General features: G+C 36.4%; 1 protein-coding gene across 1 annotated transcript in view; it reads left to right on the forward strand.

Moving 5' to 3' along the window:
* Positions 1-20754, forward strand: part of cntn3a.1 (contactin 3a, tandem duplicate 1) — a 177233-nt gene that overhangs the window by 17188 nt on the left and 139291 nt on the right. The window contains exon 2 of the mRNA XM_056449420.1: positions 3809-3948. Within this exon, the coding sequence (XP_056305395.1) occupies positions 3894-3948 (55 nt within the window). The 5' untranslated portion in view covers positions 3809-3893. The remainder of the gene's footprint in view (positions 1-3808; positions 3949-20754) is intronic.

Raw genomic sequence — 20754 nt, forward strand, 5'->3', positions numbered from 1 at the left:
CATATTCACAACTAAATTTTTTTTTAATCAATTTAGGTTTTTGTAAATTGATCAAATGTGTGTGTTGCCAAATGGCAACAGTGTGCAATCGTGGAACGTGCGATATTGCAATGGGTTAGCTTGCTAGTAAGGTCATCTGTGAACTTTTAAGTTGTAACAATAAGAACATGAATGCTAGTAATAAAATATTGATTAGTTGTATGTTAATGGAATTTGCATTATGGATAAAATCTAGTTTTAATGTCAATACTACTTTTGAATAGATATGAATACAGGGAACAGTGTATTAGCGAGCACCACCATGTTCTATGGTAAGTGAAACAAGAAAAGGACAGAACTGGCTCTTCCTGTAGATGAAAGTGAGGATGAGATGGGTTTTGATGAGGTAGACAGGTGTAGTATAGTATGTAGTATAATATATAGACATTGTTAGCTGGTAGCTACATTATTCTGATGCATCTGGATATATTAGACTTGTTATTTATCTGCTATAATTTTGACTGGAGAATATATTTATATTTACTGTTTGTTGTATACAGGATATTACAATATTATGATTGTTTTTAATAATATTAAGCAAAAAAGAATGGAATAAATGAAAGCTGTGGGAATATGAGTTGTTGGAAAGTATGTTTAAGGTGTCATTTAAATGTTCTGTGGTAAAGCTTATAATACTGCAACTCCAATTAAATCATTTCAAACAACAAAATTATTAATTATTAGGAAAATTCTAAATGTGAATTTCTAAATTAGATCCACTGTTGGACGTTTTTGCCATATGGCAACATATCATAAAGTACATTAAAAAAGGCATTTTTCCATTTATTTTTACAGCACTTCAAATTAAGCCATTTTAAGAAAAGATTATAGATCTATCAAATGCGTGCAGTAGAGGGTTAAAACATATTTACACTATATTTGCAGTATATATAACTTTCCCAGCAGGCACACATCATAAGACATGAATATTAGGTTAGAGTTAGGTCGGGATGTTGAGTGACCAAAATTCAGTGTTTAGCCAGCGTCTAAGTACAACGTTATTTTGATGTCCAATAACGACGTCAAATGATGCTGATATTTGGTTGATTTTAGGTTGCATTGGAAAGTGAACCAAATCCAACGTCGAACCAACATCTTAATCCAATGTCGTATTGACGTCAAATACTGACATTTATTCGTCAGGTATGGCAACCAAAATCCAACGTCTGATGGACGTCATAGTGGTAATGTCCACACAACATCAGGCTGTAACATCATTAGACTTTGAAATTTGGTTGTTTTTAGGTTGTGTTGGAAAGTGACCAAAATCCAACATTTGTCTGTCATTGGACATTGGTTTAATGTTGAGTTCTGACTTCAACCCAGTTTCATTTCCACCCAAAATGCAACGTCGTCACGATGTTTGGGTGCCACGTTAATCTAATGTCATGTTGACGTCCTGTGCCTGCTGGGTTAAACCACATTTATAGATCATAATAAGCTACTTGCACAGATTTTTCTGAAGGAGGAAAGTGTCCTCTTATTTTGACAAGCTTTTCCTCACTTTTCCTGGAGTGCACAGTACAATAAGTTTACAATAAATCAAACAAACCCATGTGATGTAGTATTGCGAGGAAGCAGGAAAGCAAGTGAATGAAAAGAAAGTGGCAACGCTTTTAATTGTAACCTGTGATTGTTAGCAGTAGGGGTGTAACAGTACACATATTTGTATTGATTTGGAAAATAAAGAGCATACAGTGTGTGGAATATAATGTTCCAGTGCCAGAGGCTCAACAAGGCAACCAAAACAATGTAATCAGGCAATGTATGGTCCGTCCCTACCACCCTCATAGAAAAACACACTATTCCACCCAGGTATGTGCTGGACGAGTTCATTGTAACATGGCTAGTAACATTAATGCGATTACTTGAACATAAGAACATGCTTAGGGCATGTGTCCATCAAATCTATATCTCTACATTGTCACATCAAGCAGATCTGTGCAGTCCAAAGAAAATGTGGACACTGAGAAAAAAAGGTGAAACTGCCTAACTGCAGTCAAAGTCACCCAAAATTACAGGAAACTCTTACATGAAATCACTTCACATAAACACTTTCATTATATTATTGTCTATTAAGGCAAATAACTAGATTACAAATGTCCATGGAAACATAGTCAGTAGTGTCTTCGAAGTAAGTGAAAGATCCAGAAGGGCATCCTGCTGATTTGATTCAGATGGGCACTTTTTAAACTTTGATTCATTGTCATTCATTTTAAAAAGCTTCACACCACCACTAATGTGTAGCATCCATTTGAATGATGCGACGGCAGCCACAGGACAATGGCACCAGTGCACTCACCACACACCAGCTGTAGGTGGAGTGGAGATACAGTGATAGAGCCAATTCGGTGGACGGGGATGGTTGGGAGGCCATGATGGGTAAGAGCCAATAGAGGGAATTTGGCCTGGACACAGGGGTTACACCTCTACTCTTTTTGAGAAGTTCCATTTTTAATGACCACAGAGAGTCCGGACCACAGGTTGAGGGCCTCCTGCTGGCCTCACTAACACCACTTCCAACAGCAACCTAGTTTTTCCATGTGGTCTTCCATCCAGACTTCAGTGAGTAACCAGTCTTGATATGGCTGTGGCATGAACAAGGTATAAACAATGTACAATACATAGACATTCTTACAGTACAGGCAATAACAATCAATTCTTAAAAATAAACAATAAATAAATACAACAATAAATACACACAATGCAGACATACATCATAGCTAAATATTGTCGTTTATTTATAAAAGCCAGTGCAGTACACCTGTGTACAGTATATACTACTTCAAACTCTTCCCGCGCTCCGCCATCTTATGATATAAATAAATATATAAACAAATATACTCTGCTTGCTGTAATTTACACAGGAATGGCGGGAAAAATGCATTGATACAGCTTTATTGTATATGGTATGAGGTTTATTTTGATAGGTTAACTGTTTTTGTGTTGTTTAGTGCTCCTCAGTGCATTCTTTCACTCACCTCTTTCTCAAATTTGGTTCCCAGCATCCCTCAAAGCCTTCCTCTGTTCTTCCATTTGTTGATGTTGACTTTCCTTTTATTGCAGAGGATTTGCCTTTTAATGTCCAATGCGGACATGACAGCAAGCGGCATCTCCATTCTTCTTAGTGGACATAAACGTTTTTTTCGTGTGATGTTATTTTAATGTATAAAATACAGACTCTTGGTCACGTTAAAATATCACCAACCATTTCTGTATACAAAGTTCCTACATACAATTATGTCACATGGTTATCTCATATTTTTTTTTTATTTATACGGACTTATACGGTTGTTTGTCACATGCACTCAATTTCTTTTAGCTGTATTTAAAACATACCAAATCTTGACATCACTGTGTCGTATTAAACCGAACCTTGGATCTTGGGAACTGTTACACCCTTAGTAACCAGTGTCTTGACTTGGTGTGCTTTCTCACAACACATCTCATAAAAATCACATGTGTGTGGCTTGACTGCATGCAACTACATGAGCATTTACACCACAAAAGCAATCAATTCTTAATTCTACTACTTCTGAAAGTATTATAACACACTCAATATGCTGGTTAAACATTTTTCAGGCATTACTTTTGTGTTTGACAGGTATTGATCAACAATAAAGCTTTTTGCAAATAAAAACACTTAGTGCCGGTATATTCTTCTGATGTCAGCTGTGATTTCTGTCTGAGCTTGTAAATGTTCCTGAATATGGCTGCTTTACTCAAGCTAACTCTATCTAACTCTTCTCATCTTGTCTTTTGATTTCAGGGCGCAGAGGTTCAAGTCTGGACAAAGACAGCATTCTATTTACCCTCAATTGAATGTGAGCTCTCGCTGACCTCCAATATTTAAAATGGGGTTGTCATGGAAACTGCTGGTGCTGCAATTATTCATGGGATGCCTTTCAGGTAGGCATCCTAATAACCTGCTCTATAGACTTTCTTGCCTGTTTCTATGGCACACATTTGTCCTTGTCATTTACTATTAAGGGCAGACCTCTCACTCAGGGATGTCTCTTATCTTCTGGAACCAATTAAGGGTTTCACTTTGTTTGTGAATGCTAAAACCTCCGCAGACTTCCAGGTGGCCACACAGGCAAAGACACAATGCACGTGAAGGGCAGACCTTGGAGAGATGCTTTATATTTAATAACAAACTTTGATCAGCATAAATATGATGTGGTCAAGGACACATGGTGTTGAATTGAAATTGCGCTTGCTTTCTTTGTAACTGTGTGTCGTAGTTAGACAAGCGACGCCATTGTGCAGATGAAGGAAAAACAGGTGATGATGGCTTTAAGAATCAGTTTATGCAATATATTGCATAATACTTCCACATTTATTAAAGAGATAGTTCAAAACCTCACTCATTCAGTACCTATTTGTGTCACTTTATTTTGATGGTCCCTACTGCATGCTTTGTTGATCATAAGTAGGCCCACGCGGAATATGTGCGCGCAGAATTTCGCAGATGTTTAGCCCATCATTGATTATGTTTTGTTTACTTGTGTAAATGTGTGTAAATTCATATTTTTTCAGTTTTTAAATTCATTTCAGTAATATTATTGTCTAGTATGGAAATATTTATATGATTTATTTACAATATAGTTTGTAAAGTAATATTTTCTGTCTTTTAGTAGATATATTATATGAGAGGCTTGCTTTGTTTACCAAATAAAGTGGATCTAATTGGATTTGCATTGTAAACATTAAATACAAGTTAAAAAGGTATTACTTTTTATTTCATATATTAAGGTTTTAGTTATGATAATCCCAAAATTATTTCGCATAAATCCACAGATTTTTACCAAAATTCTGTGCAGAAATAGCTTAAAATGTCCGCAGATTCCATATGGCTCTAATCATAAGACTGTCTTCTTAGGCTCAATCAAATTTCTAGCCCTTAGCCCTTCACTTTACTGTTTGCGCGTTCACGTGAAGGGGTAGGGGTGTCCCAAGGGGTAAGAAAATGTCCCAGAATACACCACCTACAATAGCGACATGGCACAAGGAAGTAAGGAGATGCACAAATTTGTATTTTTTGTCATTATTACCATTTTTTACAACAAACAAGCATATGCTTTAATACATTCATAACAGTGTTCGTATTTTACCATCAACATACTTTCAAATCTGTCACTTGATGACACTCGAATACCCTGTCAGAAATATTTAGTGGCTGTGAATGACCTTTTTACAGTGTCTGGTATAACATTAATGTTATTTTCTTATGTTTACATAGATGAATATGGCCATGGTGTAAATGCACAGTACAGTCACGATCTTATTGTCACATTATATTGTTATGATAACATGATATCGTTCCTTCAGTGATTTCCTGAAGATAAATACCAAATCATATACAACTGCAGCAGTCGCCATCATCCATCTCATATGAAGTAAGGGATCGCGATGACATATGATGACGTGTGCAGGCACAGAAGTGGTGTCCCATTTCTAAGGGGTAAATTTGAAGTCCTTCCCCTTTACACTCTGTTTCATAGGCCTAGGGGAAGGGGTAGGGGTAGGAGTACAAAAATAGAATTGGGATTGAGCCAGTGGTCAACTTACACTAGTCCTAACCCTAGCCTTATGGTCTACTAATACTCTAATGAAAATTTGTTGCCATAGTTGCAATGTCACTTGAAATAAACAAATTGTGTTGAAGGGACCATCAAAATAAAGCAATACAGAGTTTCTTTCTACTGTTGAACATAAAAGTGATTTAGAAAAATGCTGGCTGATGGTACCTATTAACTTCCATTATATTCTTTTTCTACTATGGAAATCAAGTAGGGTTGGGTATCATTTGGGATTATTTCGATACCGGTGCGAAATTAATACTTTTAAAATGGTACCGGTGCTAAAACGGTGCCTGAACCGATACTTTTGAGCCACAAAATTATGGTGGATGACTGTAGAATTTTTTTTTTTTTTGACAAAATCTTAGAAAAAATAATTTTAATAGAACAATGTAATTAAAGTTTAAAGTAAATATCAATTCATATTTTATATATTTGAATTACATTAATATACTTCCTTTGATCCTTTGAATTTTTGGGTGAACTATGCCTTTAAATGAACTGTGTATGTATAACTGTTTATGAAGTTTAGATGCAAAAACCTCTAAATGCCATTTGAAATTTTCATCTAAAATTAGCATTTTTCTCAAGCTGTTGTCTGTAGTTTCAGTAATTTTACTGTTAGTGCAAAGAATTTTTTTTTCAAAGCAATATTTTCATTGCCTTTAAGGTGGAATAACTGAACTTAAACACAGGAGGCTCAGAAAAAGCAACATTTTAGAGGAAAATTTCAGACGAACTCTGCATATGTATAGCCACACATACAGTATGCAGTGCGACTAACACAATATATAACACATACTGTACATATACTGTACTGTATCTTAATGGAAACAAACTGCATTAACACACATTTATGCATGTAATTACTTTTGTAACTTGAGAATGCTGGACGACAAAGTTGAGCATCCACGTGCAATTTAATTATAAGTTTAGTCAGGCAGGCAACGGTTAAAACAGGAGTAAACAGATACATACAGATAATCCAGAATCGTGGTCGATAAACAGCCGAGCGGTCGGCGGCAGGCAGGATAAACAATGAAAAGAAGCAAGTCAAAACACAGCTAGACAAGGCAAGGGAAAATGTGTCATAATGTCACAGTTTTAACACAAGACAAGTCTGTGTGTTTGTGTGCTGTATACAGTTGAAGTCAGAATTATTAGTCCCTTTGAATTTTTTTTCTTTTTTAAATATTTTCCAAATGATGTCTAACAGAGCAAGGAAATTTTAACAGTCTAATATTTTTTTCTTCTGGAGAAAGTCTAATTTGTTTCATTTCGGCTGGAATAAAAGCAGTTTTTAATTTTTGTAAAAAAACATATTAAAGGTCAAAATTATTAGCCCCTTTAACCTTAATATTTTTTCGATAGTCTACAGAACAAACCATCATTATAGAATAACTTGCTTAATTACCCTAACCTGTCTAGTTAACCTAATTAACCTAGTTAAGCCATTAAACGTCACTTTTAGCTGTATAGAAGTGTCTTGAAAAATATCTAGTCAAATATTATTTACTGTCATCTTAGAAAGATATAATAAATCAGTTATCAGAAATGAGTTATCAAAACTATTATGTTTAGAAATGGGTTGAAAAAATCTTCTCTGCGTTAAACAGAAATTGGGGAAAAAAATAAAGGGGGGTTAATAATTCTGACTTCAACTGTATATGATCCATGTAATCTTTGAGCAGCTCTGAGCTGTGTGTGTATAATCAAGGAAGAACCGGAACAGGTGTAAGTGTGTGGTGCATGACAGGATTTGTAGCTCCTTTGGTGGCAGATTTTTAGTTCTCCAGCGATCTGTATGCTGGTTATTGTGACAGCTTTATTGAAACACTCATATTAAGCTGAATACATTTTCATAAGCTTTTTTTCTCAGTTTATTGTTTGCTTATTTATCGGGCACAAAATAATTGTATATAAGAAAACACATTGGTATTTGGAATTGATGTATTTTTTAAAGTTATGACCATAAAATATGTAAATCACAAGTGATGCAATGTTACACATATAAAATACCAATAATCTCTAATTATTTAATTAAAAAAAAGCTTTTAAAAAACGCTATAACAATGCTTGAGTGTATAAAACAGTCTATAAAAAGAAAAACTGTATAAATAGAAATATATTTTCTTTGCGTGAAGAAAGGTGCCATTATATTCTTCTTGGCAACACTTTCTTCCTTTCTGGAATTATAATATTTGGCCATTAGGCTTTGCTCATCCGTCTTGTGAAGAATATACTTTTGACATGTTTCCATTGTCAGTGAACTGTGGCCAATTACATAGGCCTCCCACACCGTGGCATTATACCTTCTTGATTTAAAGACCACCTTGCTTTGTGTCAAAGTTGGAGAAAAGATGTGATAATATATAATTTAACCAGGCCTTTGAGAGACATGAAAAGGTTAATGTGCAAATGAATCCAGCAGCCATTATTTTATTGGAGTGCACAATTTATGTTCTCATTTAGCCGAGTGGAAGCACAAAAGCCCCTTTATTGATCTCTTTTTGATGAAGCAGTTACATTGTCTTTCAGTCACTAGAAGGGTCAGGCTTAATCCTCTCGCTTTTGAGTCTTTGATTTTAAAAGGCCTGTTTGCTATTTTACATGATGTTCAGGAACTCTTTTGAAAGTACTCTTTTTATGCTAGTAAGACTGTTTTGTTGTAGATTTATTAAGGAGTAAAGGATAAAGATATTAAATACATTGGCCTTTCATGACCATGGGGTTTAACCCAATGATGGTTCACACTACACAGTAAAAAGGCATAACCTTTTGTTACCTTAATGAGGTACCTGATAAAAAAAATTATGTAATGAATTTATGCTGATTTAGTGATGTTAATATGTTTTACATTGCCATTTTGTCAGTCTAGGCCCAAACATACTTAGATACAGATAAACAGATATAGGATGAAAAAAAAATACATACTTTCAGACAAAATCAGGCCAAAACTGTCAGGGTTCTGCCACTCTGGTCTTGTTAATTCTTGTTTTGTGGCAGAATCCGGACACTAGCTCTGTCTTGTCCTGTTAGTGCTCGGCTCGAGTTTTCTTGGGTTGAGCACTTGTTTTGTCATTGTCTGGGTGCGCGTCGTCTTAGGTGCGCACGGACCGTGCGCGCTCCCGCTTGATGCGGGCGCACGGGGGGTCTCGTGTTTGTGGTGTTTCGTCAGCATCACGCTGTTTCATTCTCAGCGTCTCCGTCTAGTTGGTTTCGGTTTTGGTTGGCGCTGAGATGAAACATGCGCGCTGCATTTATGTGAGCGCACGGTAAGGTGTTTTCACTTATCGTGTGCTCGTGTCTTGCGTCTGTTGTCAAAGCACGTGGCTCTGTGTTTACATTGGTCGCGTGCTTTTGTTGTGTGCTTCAGTGTTTTGTCTTGTCATACGAACACGCGGTTAATAAGTTCTCTCATTGGCTGCGTGTTCTAGTCTTGTTTTATGTGAGCACCTGGCTTGTGTTGTCTCTGTGTCAGGTGCTCTCCCGTCTATCGTCTAGTCCCACCCTTCTTGTTATCCCATTATTAGTTAATTATGTTCATCTGTTTGTGTATTAATTTACTCCTGCTTATATTCTCCTCATGTCTGCTGTCCTGTGCGAGTTTGTCATCGTATGTTGTCTCATCGTGGTACCCTGTCGTGTGTCTGTTCAACTCCTGATCCCTGCCAGCCTGCCCAGTCTAGTCTAGTTTGGTTTGTTTGTTTATTTGTTTTGTTAATGTTTTCCCCCTCGGGGTAGTTTGTTTTGTGGTTTTTGCCTTTTTATTTTTGTTTTGCCATTTATTATTTATAAAACCCATATTCTTTTCTGCACCTGAGTCCTCGCTCCCTTTTCCTCTACATCGATCGTGACAAAAACAAACTGTCCAGGGATTCGTTTCCTAAACAACGATGTAACTCACGGCTGAACCACCATAGAATGATGTATCATTTGAGAAATGAACAATGTAGTGTCCAGCAGGCACAGGATCTTAACATGATATCAGATTGAAGATGTACCACAACATCGTGGGACATTGCATTTTGTTTGGAAATGAAAATCGGATTTACATTTACATTTAGTCATTTAGCAGACGCTTTTATCCAAAGCGACTTACAAATGAGGACAAGGAAGCAATTTACACAACTATAAGAGCAGCAGTGAACAAGTGCTATAGACAAGTTTCAGGTGTGTAAAGTCTAAGAAGCTGAGCATTAGTAAATTTATTTTATTTTATTTTTTTTTTTGTGAGAGAGAGAGTACAGTTCGTGGTATAGCCAGAGAGGCAGTTAAGATTAGGAAGGAAAGTGGAGACTAAACAGTTGAGTTTTTAGTCGTTTCTTGAAGACAGCAAGTGACTCTGCTGTTCTGATGTAGTTAGGGAGTTCATTCCACCAACTGGGCAGATTGAATGTGAGAGTTCGGGAAAGTGATTTCTTCCCTCTTAGGGATGGAACAACGAGGCGATGTTCATTCACAGAATGCAAGTTTCTGGAGGGCACATATATCTGTAGAAGTGAGAGCAGATACGAAGGAGCAAAGCCAGAGGTCGCTTTGTAAGCAATCATCAGAGCTTTGAATTTAATGCGAGCAGCAACTGGCAGCCAGTGCAAACGGGTGAGTAGCGGAGTGACATGTGCTATTTTCGGTTCATCAAAGACCACTCGTGCTGTTGCGTTCTGAAGCAGCTGAAGAGGTTTGATAGAATTAGCTGGAAGCCCGGCTAGTACATTGACGTCAGAACCCAACGTCAGGCTGACGTCAATGTCCAACGTCCAATCTAAAATCAGCCAAATATCAACGACTAATAATGTTACAGCTTGACGTTGTGTGGACGTTACCACTGTGACGTCTATCAGACGTTGGATTTTGGTTGCCATACCTGATGAAAAAATGTCAATATTTGATGTCAATATGATTTTGGTTTAAGTTGTTGGCTCAATGTTGGATTTTGGTCACTTTCTAACACAACCTAAAATCAACCAAATATCATCGTCATTTGACATCGTTATTGGACATCAAAATAACATTTTTCTTTGACACTGGCTTGACATTGAATTTTGGTCACCTGACGTCACAACCTACCTTTAACCTAACATTAATCTCTTATGACATGTGCCTGTGGGGTATTCCAATAACCATTGCTCTGTCGCAGATCTGTCCTTTAAATCACACATAATGTAAAACGTCTGTAAAGATGCTCTAAATGGAGCTTCTAAAAAAAAAATTGCATCGAATTATTATTATTATAATTTTTTTTTTTAACAATTATATTGTTTCACGCACACACATAAACACATTTTTTTGTTTTATCCAATATTAGTTTTGGTAAAACATGCATTTATTTTCAATGCTAATGTAAACGGTACATACAGGACCTTTGTAAATGTTATGGAAACTACTCCATATTTTATTCTAGAACACAAAAATCACTTACAATAGCTAGCACTTAGGCTAATTTTATATAGCCTATAAATCAGACGGTCAAAATATGATGTAAAAACTACTATGTATTTGTTGCCATAATTACATTTAGGTTTAGAAATAATTGTAAATCGTATGCCACCTATTGGCTTTTGTTTTGAGCCACGGCTTTGCTCAAAATGGAAACGCAATTGTCAATCTGAAGTTTGCTAAAACTGAACTTTAAAAAATATATATTAAAGCAAATTACTCGTGAGAGAAATAATAATAATATAATAATAATTCCTTACATTTATATAGTGCTTTTCTAGACACTCAAAGCGCTTTACACATTAGGGGGATTCTCCTCATCCACCACCAGTGTATAGCACCCACCTGGATGACGCGACAGCAGCCATATTGCGCTAGATCGCACACCACACACGAGCTGATTGGTAGAGAGAAGACAGAGTGATGCAGCCAATTATGATATGGGGATGGTTAGGAGGCCATGATGGACAGAGGCTAGTGGGCAAATTTGGCCAGGATGCTGTGGTTAAACCCCTACTCTTTTTTGAAGGACATCTTGGGATTTTTTTATGACCACAGAGAGTCAGGACCTCGGTTTAATGTCTCATCAGAGAGACGATGCTCACTGAGCAGTCCCCTTCACTATACTGGCTCGTTAGGACTCACACAGCACGCAGGTTGAATGCTCCCTGCTGGCCTCACTAACACCACTTCTGGCAGCAACCTAGCTTTCCCATCCAGGTACTGACCGGGTGCAGCCCTGCATAGCTTCAGTGGGCGACCATTGAGAGTTGCAGAGAGCTAGCTGTCGGCTGAATAACTTCAGGCTTTTTTTATTGAACATTCAAAGTAGATGTTTTAGATTAGGGTAAAGGGAGATTACTCAAAATAGAACACAAGGAGCTATGCTTTTAACCATAGCTCTAGAAGGGTAGTTGCAACCACAGATGTTTGCAACAAATTTGCAAATATTTGCTGGAACGAGGGATTCGTGAGACGCCAAATCGCTAAACTATAATGGTGACAATAGAACTTGCGACGTTAGTTGGCTGACGATGATTAATTTTGCAAAAGCAGCCCAACTCTGGCTGGTAAAGACATTGTATCTAACATCAGGCTATGAAAAGCCATTTAATATTTAATATCCATCAAGGGTGTCAAATTGAGTTCCTGGAGGACCACAGCCCTGCACAGTTTAGTTCCAACCCCACTTCAACACACTTACCTTAAGTTTCAAACAAGCCTGAAGGACTCCATTACTTTAATCAGGTGTGTTTAATTTGGGTTGGAACTAAACTGTGCAGAGCTGCAGTCCTCCAGAAACTCAATTTGACATGTGATCTACACAGTACTAACATCTATTTTCAGTTTTGACTAGTTAATTACTGCAATTGTGACCACATATATTTATGTTCTAGTAGTTACTCATTAGGTAGTGTTCAATACTGCTACCTATTATCGGATATTACTTAATCATACTGCAAACACATGCCAGTGCTTATATAATTATACCCATTAATTTTACCCATTACTGAGCTGTATTAGTCAAGATATGAATTGTTTCCAGAAATAATTACAAAAGATTCTAGTGTCTTATAAATAGGTTCCAATGCTAAGTAACTTCTAGTGCCTATTAAAAAAGAGAAATATAAAGATATGTGAGTTTTAGGTCAACTAGTTTTGCAATACATAAACCCATATTTAGATAAAACGTAGGTTACATTTACATACAGTAATCTGACATTTGTTTCAGAATCTTTATGCTACTAAGCTACTGTACAGCCATATGTGAAAATTAATACTAAATGTATTTGTACTAAATGTCAGTTTTTTGTCTATTAAGTCTTCCATTATTGGTATTTTTTAACCAAGAGTTAATTGTCCACAGTATAAAAGCAACACGATAATCAATACTGCTGAAACAGATCTTACAGCATTGCTTTATTCATTCACTCCAACCAATATAAATGACATTACAAGCAAACCCATTAGATTATTGGAAACATTTGTGATTTAATTGCCAGCACTGTGCCTCTAGATGTGAAAAAGACACGCTAATGGCACTAACTGCATTAATCCGCTTCATCTCTTTGAAACTGGCTGGGAAAACTTGTAAACAATTAGAGCATTAAAGAGTTTGCTTTAATTTCTGTCTTTTGAGCATATGGCATCAGGTAATTGTAACTGCAGATGAACACAATGAATGCAAGGATGTAATTGTGCTTGATTAAATGTGCTATGATTGAAGAGTAGAAACGCAAAACACACAATCACAGAAAAGCACTAGCATATCTAGAGTGCTGATTTATTTAGCTTAAATGCAAAATGTGCTTATGCTTTTTTCTCACCTTGTTAAAGCAAAACTGAATTAGATGCTTTATGAATTGTATTACATTTTGTAAAGCCTTTTCTCTAATTAATTTTAATCTGTGAGCAGATGCAAGAGTTTTAGGAAGAAGAAATATCTCAACTCGATCTTGACACAACCTTGTGAATAAATGTGTGAAAGTTGTCGTAAATTAAATTAAATAGATGGCATTTTACACTATGTGTCATACTCAGTGTTGTGCTTGTTACTGAAAAATATTAACTACTTACAGTTATTAGTTACTTCATTCAAAAAATAACTCAATTACTTTATTGATTACTTACACCACAAAATAATGCATTAGCTGTTAAAACAAATTTTTGAGTTACTTTTACAAAGAAGATTTTAATGCTCCCATTAATGCCCTTATAACATCACTTACGTGTTTAACGGAGAATCCAATGGAAATTAATTAGAACTGTGAAGTTAATCAACATTCTCACAACTAAAACACAAGACAAACCTAAATAAAAAGTCATTTTAAACACTAGTTTATTTAAGTCAGGCCAGCAGGACAAAATTAAAATAATACAATTTGCTAAACCAGCTGAATAATATATTCAGAAACAAAAAAAAAACAAAAAAACTAAAGTTACTTTAGCATCATAAAAGTTTGTATTTAACCCTTAAACATATTATTTCACAGCTTGAGTATAAAAACTAGCAACAATAAACTACAAACACAAAATCTTTATGAAATAAATTAATTAAAGTAATCTGAATTATCATTCAGAATCAATTTGGTGAAACTCAGCACCAAATATATATATATATATATATATATATACTATCATAGACAACTAAAAATGTTATGCATTTTAAACAAAACAAAAACATAACTTCTCAAAATGAAAACGATGAGTAATTTTCAAACTAACCACAAAATTAAATGTGGTAAGCCAGCAACTTATGGGAAGTAAGCTTTAGAAGTAAAGTGCAAAATCTGCTGTTGTATACAACTAAAATATATGTTTAATAATAAAAAAATCACAGCATTTTTCTGAGCAACACAATACTATACATTTAAATAACGTGTTCTGAAATATAACTGAAATATAACAGAAATGTGTCACTGTCTACTAAACTAATACATTTTGTTATACAGATAACAAATGTATGTTTATTTATTTGAAACAACAAACATAGTAGTAGTAATAGTAATTAATAATAGTAACGTAAATGGTCTCTCGGTCTCTCTCGTGGTCACACTCTGCCTTCTTCACCTGCACAAAAATGTATTAATTTACTAAGTAATGGACAAATGCATCATATTGTAAAGGTAACGAAGGTATTTTATTTAAAAAGTAATGCTGTTACAGTAACGCATTACTAGTTATTAACCAACACTGGTCATACTGTACTACAATATTGAATGTGTTAATGCTAGTTAATCTATTTACCAACGCGACCTATAAATGAGCAATATTCATTATTACTGGTTCAACGTTTACTAATGCATTATTATATATTTAAATAAATTAACAGGATCAACGTTTTTTTGTTGTTGGAAAAAAATGTGTTATTTTTTTCAATAGTTTGAAGTTATATATTGCCAGTTTTAGTAAAAACCTATAACAAACTGAAAGTACTTTTTCTGTTATTTTATTGAAGTCTTTATATATTATACAATTGTATTGTTTTAAACTACTAAAATGTCAGTAAAATTCACTTTGTTTTTGACATCAATAGTCGACAGAAAAGGGATAAAGTGCGATTCATAAACATAAATAAACGGAAAAAAAAACTGTAATTCATTAAATATGCAGATTGTTAATTCACCAATATTTTAGACAGCGTTGCCAACATTTAACACACTGTGATTTAACTAATACATTTTTGTTCATTGTAAAAATCTCAGATATATTTAAAAGAACATTTATACATTGCATCCCATGAAAACAATTTCCTCGTGCCTCAAAATGGCTTGCCATACACTACACCCTTCCCTCATTTCATATACGCAAAACCATGAATATGGAAATTAGTTCTTGCTTCCAGTCAATCACACTTGAACTTGCTCCACTTTCACTCGCTCACCGGAATGTGTAAATGCTACACAATGACAAGTGGCACAATTGGATTAATTCAGCTGTAAATGTAAAAAAATACTCAAAATTCGTCAGTCTAATTTTTTTTAGATGATTCAATACCTATTTTACCCATATCTAATAAGAAAACATGGTTAGTGTTCTATTATTCAAGAAAAAATGCTCCACGGTACTGTTAAAGGTTTAGTGTTTAGTTAACCCAAACATTTAGTTTTCTCACTATTTACCTACCCTCATGTAATTGAAAAAAAATGAAAGCAATAATTATGGGTTTTCAACATTCTTCAAATAACCATATGAGTGAATGGTAAGTAAATGATGACACAATTAATTCTTTAGGGGGAACTGCTCTCTTTAACAAATAATTTGCCTTTGATGGTTTGTCTTTAGGCATATTTTAAGCAAAAAAAAAAAAAAAAATCGACACACTGGGATACATTGTGGTCTAACAGTCAGAATCGATTCATTTCGGGGTGTATTTGGATTATTTGACCACAAGAACCATACAATTGAGCTGTAAATTCAAACATTTCAAATGACAGATTTAATTATTCCATCATTTTCTGTACGCTCTTTACAGTTAACAGCAGAGTTTGCTTAAATGCACACCACATTTAATTCCTCAAGTTCACGCCTCTCTACACTCAGAGCCTCAGGGCCCGTTCAGTGTGCATTTGTTGTGTGCAGGTGTGTATTTTAACCTACCAAGATTGGCTTTTTCATCTGATGAATAAAACCCTTGAATCAGAATCAAACGGATTGGAGGGCACACACAAACGTCTAAACCCCCATCCCTCCCTCCCTCGTCCTGCGCGCCCTGTCTGTGCCTGGATATTCATGCTGAGGTAAGCTGGCCGAATTCATCGGCTTGTCAGATGGTATTGAATTTGAGATTAGTTTTTATTTGGGCCTCCAAATTGCTCCTTGGCTTTCCCCTCCAGCCCCGGTGCTGCTCCGGGGGTCTGAACTGCCATATAAATTCTCCCCTCAGGTAGAGAGATAGAGAAAGAGAGAGAGACCTGCTTTCTGAAACTTCCTCCATAATGACCTCCCTTTCCACCGAGCCAGGCTTTGTGTTGTAAAGCTCTTGTTAGTATTCTGTGCCGAACAGGGATAGATAATTTCTCGGCGACAGTGTGTCTCTTTGGACAGCTGCGGTCTGTTGACAGAAATCGCAGCACCGGTAAAGCCCTCCACCGAAAACTTAACGTCAAACCCGTAGGCGACGACACGGTTTCAGATTACTCCCCATCAATATTTTAATAGCATCTTGTAATATTTTTCAGCATCAACGAAAGCTTGTAATTACATGGTGTTTCTGAAACAGGCAGTTCCGTCCTTTTGTCCTCTGGCAAACATAACCTTAATTGCAGAATTAACTCCTGGTATGGTAGAAATCCGCGTTTCTAAGGTTTGCATCAGCCTTGAGCTCAACCTCAAGTCTCTCTCGCTCTTGTCTTTATTTACATATGCCGCATGTCTTTTGGTTCCAGATTTTGGTGGGGATATCTCTTTTAGCTGAAAATTGGTTTTGAACAGCTTGATCAGATCTAGACAGATGCTTTAGTGGAGTGTCAATTCTGACGCCTCCATCTGATGTGTTCCAGAGTCTTCATTATGAGAGACGCTTTTTTTTTTTGTTTAGCGAGGCTGAGTCACTTGGTAATTAATGTGTGTTGTAGCTTTTGATAACATCTCAGCGGATTGACTTTCATGTCTGTGTGTATCATACGATTGCATAAGACGTTTTTTGGCTGGTGCAAGTATAACACAGTATATCTACTAATCCCATGGGCGTCACTTTAGTTTGAAAAGCAGAAAGGACGGTGGGAGTTTGGAACGTCATGAAATGGCACAGTAGATGCTTAGGGCATGAATATAAATGCAGTTTTATTATTTATATAAATTATTTAACATGATCTTTTGCCATTTTGATCAAGGTGTTTTTTCATGAAAATTATCATAAGTTCATATGGATTCACAACTCATGACAATTCTCAAGGTAGTGGCTTTATCCGAAATCATCTCCAATACATTCACTATTCCATACATTAGTCTACTAATATAGTCCACTTTAAGGTGCTGTATGTAAGTTTTTGACTCTTTTAAAGAATACCCAGCTAGCAAAATTCACGTGGCTCAAATCCGGCCCACACCAGACACTTAAATGCGGCCCACATACGGCATGGAATGATGGCAATTTGGTGGTCCACTCCAGTTTGCCAGTTAAGGGCCACAATTAAGCCATAGCCATACCACATGGCAGCCAGAAATCAACCAAATGAACCAAAACTGACCCTATTCTGGGCCACAGTTTGCTTTTATTCTGGCCCAGATCTGGCCCACACCAGACACTTAAATCCGGCCCACATAGCGCATGGAATGATGGCACTTGGGCGGTCCGCTCCTGTTTGCCAGTTATGGGCCACAATTAAGCCATAGCCATACCACATGGCAGCCAGAAATCAACCAAATGAACCAAAACTGACCCTATTCTGGGCCACAGTTTGCTTTTATTCTGGGCCAGATCTGGCCCACACCAGACACTTACATCCGGCGCACATAGCGCATGGAATGATGGCACTTGGGCGGTCCGCTCCTGTTTTCCAGATATGCGCCACAATTAAGCCAAAGCAATACCACATATCAGCCACAATTCAACCAAATGAACCTATTTTGGGCCACAGTTTGCTTTTATTCTGGCCTACACCGTACACTTGCTGGGTGTGGCAAAGTACAAAAATCCCAGCATGCATTGCAGTATGAATACATTCTACATTGATTGCTTTTGATTCTGCTGTAGATGTTGACGTTGTTGATTTTGTCACTTTTAGTATCCTGTTTGTAATGTTTGTGAGTTTTGTTCATTTTGTTAATTGTCATTATTGTTGAGGTTCATACGCTGATTATTGATGTCTCTGTTAGCAGAAGTTGAACTATAGAATTTTTTTAGTTTATAAACCTTCCTAACTCTGTGGCATGTGAAAACATGTTATTACATTACTCCTAATAATGGATTAAACATTGGTTAACATCAGTGAATTATATTATTTCATCACAGGTTGTGCCTCACTTAATTTTATTGATTTATTGATTTATTTATTATTATTATTTTATTTTTTATTTTTGGCTTGTTTGCTGTATTTAATAAACTTTTCAAGCAAAGTTCTTAAAAGTTACACCAGCCCAATAGAAAATGTATATTAAGAGGGTCAAGGCTATGAGCCCAACTAAAGCAAACACTTTTCTCCATGATGGTGACTTTAGTCTATGTGGTCCACATATGTTTTAAGATAACTGGGCCACATTTGCCATATCTTCTCTGGGCCACTATAGGCTAACAGCTGCATTAGCTAGAGTTTACTGTGCTGAATATTTGCCAAAAGTGGCCCACATATGTTTTAAAATAACTGGGCCACATTTGCTATATTTCCTCTGGGCCACATTAGGCTCACAGCAGCAATAGCCAGAGCTTGTTGTGCCAAATATTTGCCAAAAGTGGCCCACATATGTTTTAAGACAACTGGGTTACATTTGCACTCACACGTGTGAGCCACTTTAGGCCACTATGCCACATGTTTGCCTGTGGTCCACATTTGTCCTCCATCATTTGGGCCAAATTTATTAATTTTCACTTGGGCCACATTAGGTTTACCTTCAGATTACATTTTGCCATAAGTGCCAAATCTTTGCCTTAAATGGCCCATAAATTAATTTGAAATACCCCCCCCCCCATCCCCCCCTTTGCCATTGTACAGGTGGGCCACTTCAGGCTCACATTCGTTTTGTCTGGGCGAAGGAATACCAACGATGATGCATAACTGCCTAAAGTGGCCCACATTCGTATGCTATCTGGGTAACTATACCTTAATATGTTTGTAGATATTTAAGAAACATGCTAAGTGAACATGGACATGAATAACTTTGCTCAAGTCAGATATTCTTCTTTGAAAATGTTTGTTCTGTGCAGAATTGTCTGCCAGTTTAACCAATTATATTTCAGCACCCGGAGTGGCCTTGATGGAAAACACATAAGCTGCAAACTGAGATTTATAAAAATACACATTAGGTGGTTTTTTACAAATAAGGCCATCAGGCATGGTCACTTCTGTTAGTGATGTCAACCTGGCAACCTGCGCTGTTAGAGGAAGTGCCAGGTGAAAAATAAACTCTCCAATATTTAAAATTTAGACTGCTATAGTTCAATCCTACATACTTCAGCTTTAAAGGAGTGTATTAAAACGACTATTTTGTTTTTGCTTTGCTTATTAATAAATCTCTTATAAGGATTCAATTTTAAACTTCTTGTTCAGACCGTGTGATAGTTGGCTTTCAAACTGTTACCAGTTTGCCCAGTTACCTCAGCAATTAGGTCGGCAGACTTGAGACGCGGAGAGGAGTTTTTAAGAGAAAGCAGCCTCTGGTGGATTTACATGAGAACAGCAGGAACGAATGGCACTCACAAGATAAATTTGAGATCTCAAAAAGCGTACACCACGGCTTCTGATAGGTTCATGAAAACAAAAACTGCAAAATAGCGTAACTCCTGGGACATATTTGGCGCTCTCCAGAAATGTATTTAGCGGTACGATTTTAGAATCAGCCTGGGTTGGTTAATTCAAGCTTTGATCTTGAGTTTTTGAAGTTAACATCATTAACAAACAGCCAATCACATGCCTTGGTTGTTATTGACTTTTCATGAGAGTGAACATGATTAACCACAAAAAAGATAAGAAATGCTAAGATTTTAAACACATTTATGGAACTAAAAAGATGACAACTAACAAAAAACAATGTATTAGTGCAGGTCGTTTAGTATTTTTTAATACTTCATAAAAAGTGTGTTTTAGCATCAGCATCTTGCCACCTGTAGTTTTTCACTGTGCCTCTGTGCCTAGTGTTTTTAAAAGGTCTAGAATGGCTACATCTGCAAATACTTGGACATTTAATGAAGACTATTACTGAGGGGTAGGTTTAGGGTTGGGGTAGGGTACACATTAACAAATCACTATTTAATAAGTTCATTCATTCATTTTCTTTTCGACTTAGTCCTTTTATTAATCCGGGTCGCCACAGCGGAATGAACCGCCAACTTATCCAGCACATGTTTTATGCAGCGGATGCCCTGCCGAAAACCATCTCTGGGAAACATCCATACACACTCACTCACACTTATACACTACTGACAATTTAGCTTACCCAAATCACCTATACTGCATGTCTTTGAACAGTGGGGGAAACCAGAGCACCCGGAGAAAACCCACGCGAACGCAGGGAGAACATGCAAACTCCACACAGA

The sequence above is a fragment of the Danio aesculapii genome, chromosome 23 (assembly GCF_903798145.1).
Source record: "Danio aesculapii chromosome 23, fDanAes4.1, whole genome shotgun sequence".
Lineage (NCBI taxonomy): Eukaryota > Metazoa > Chordata > Actinopteri > Cypriniformes > Danionidae > Danio > Danio aesculapii.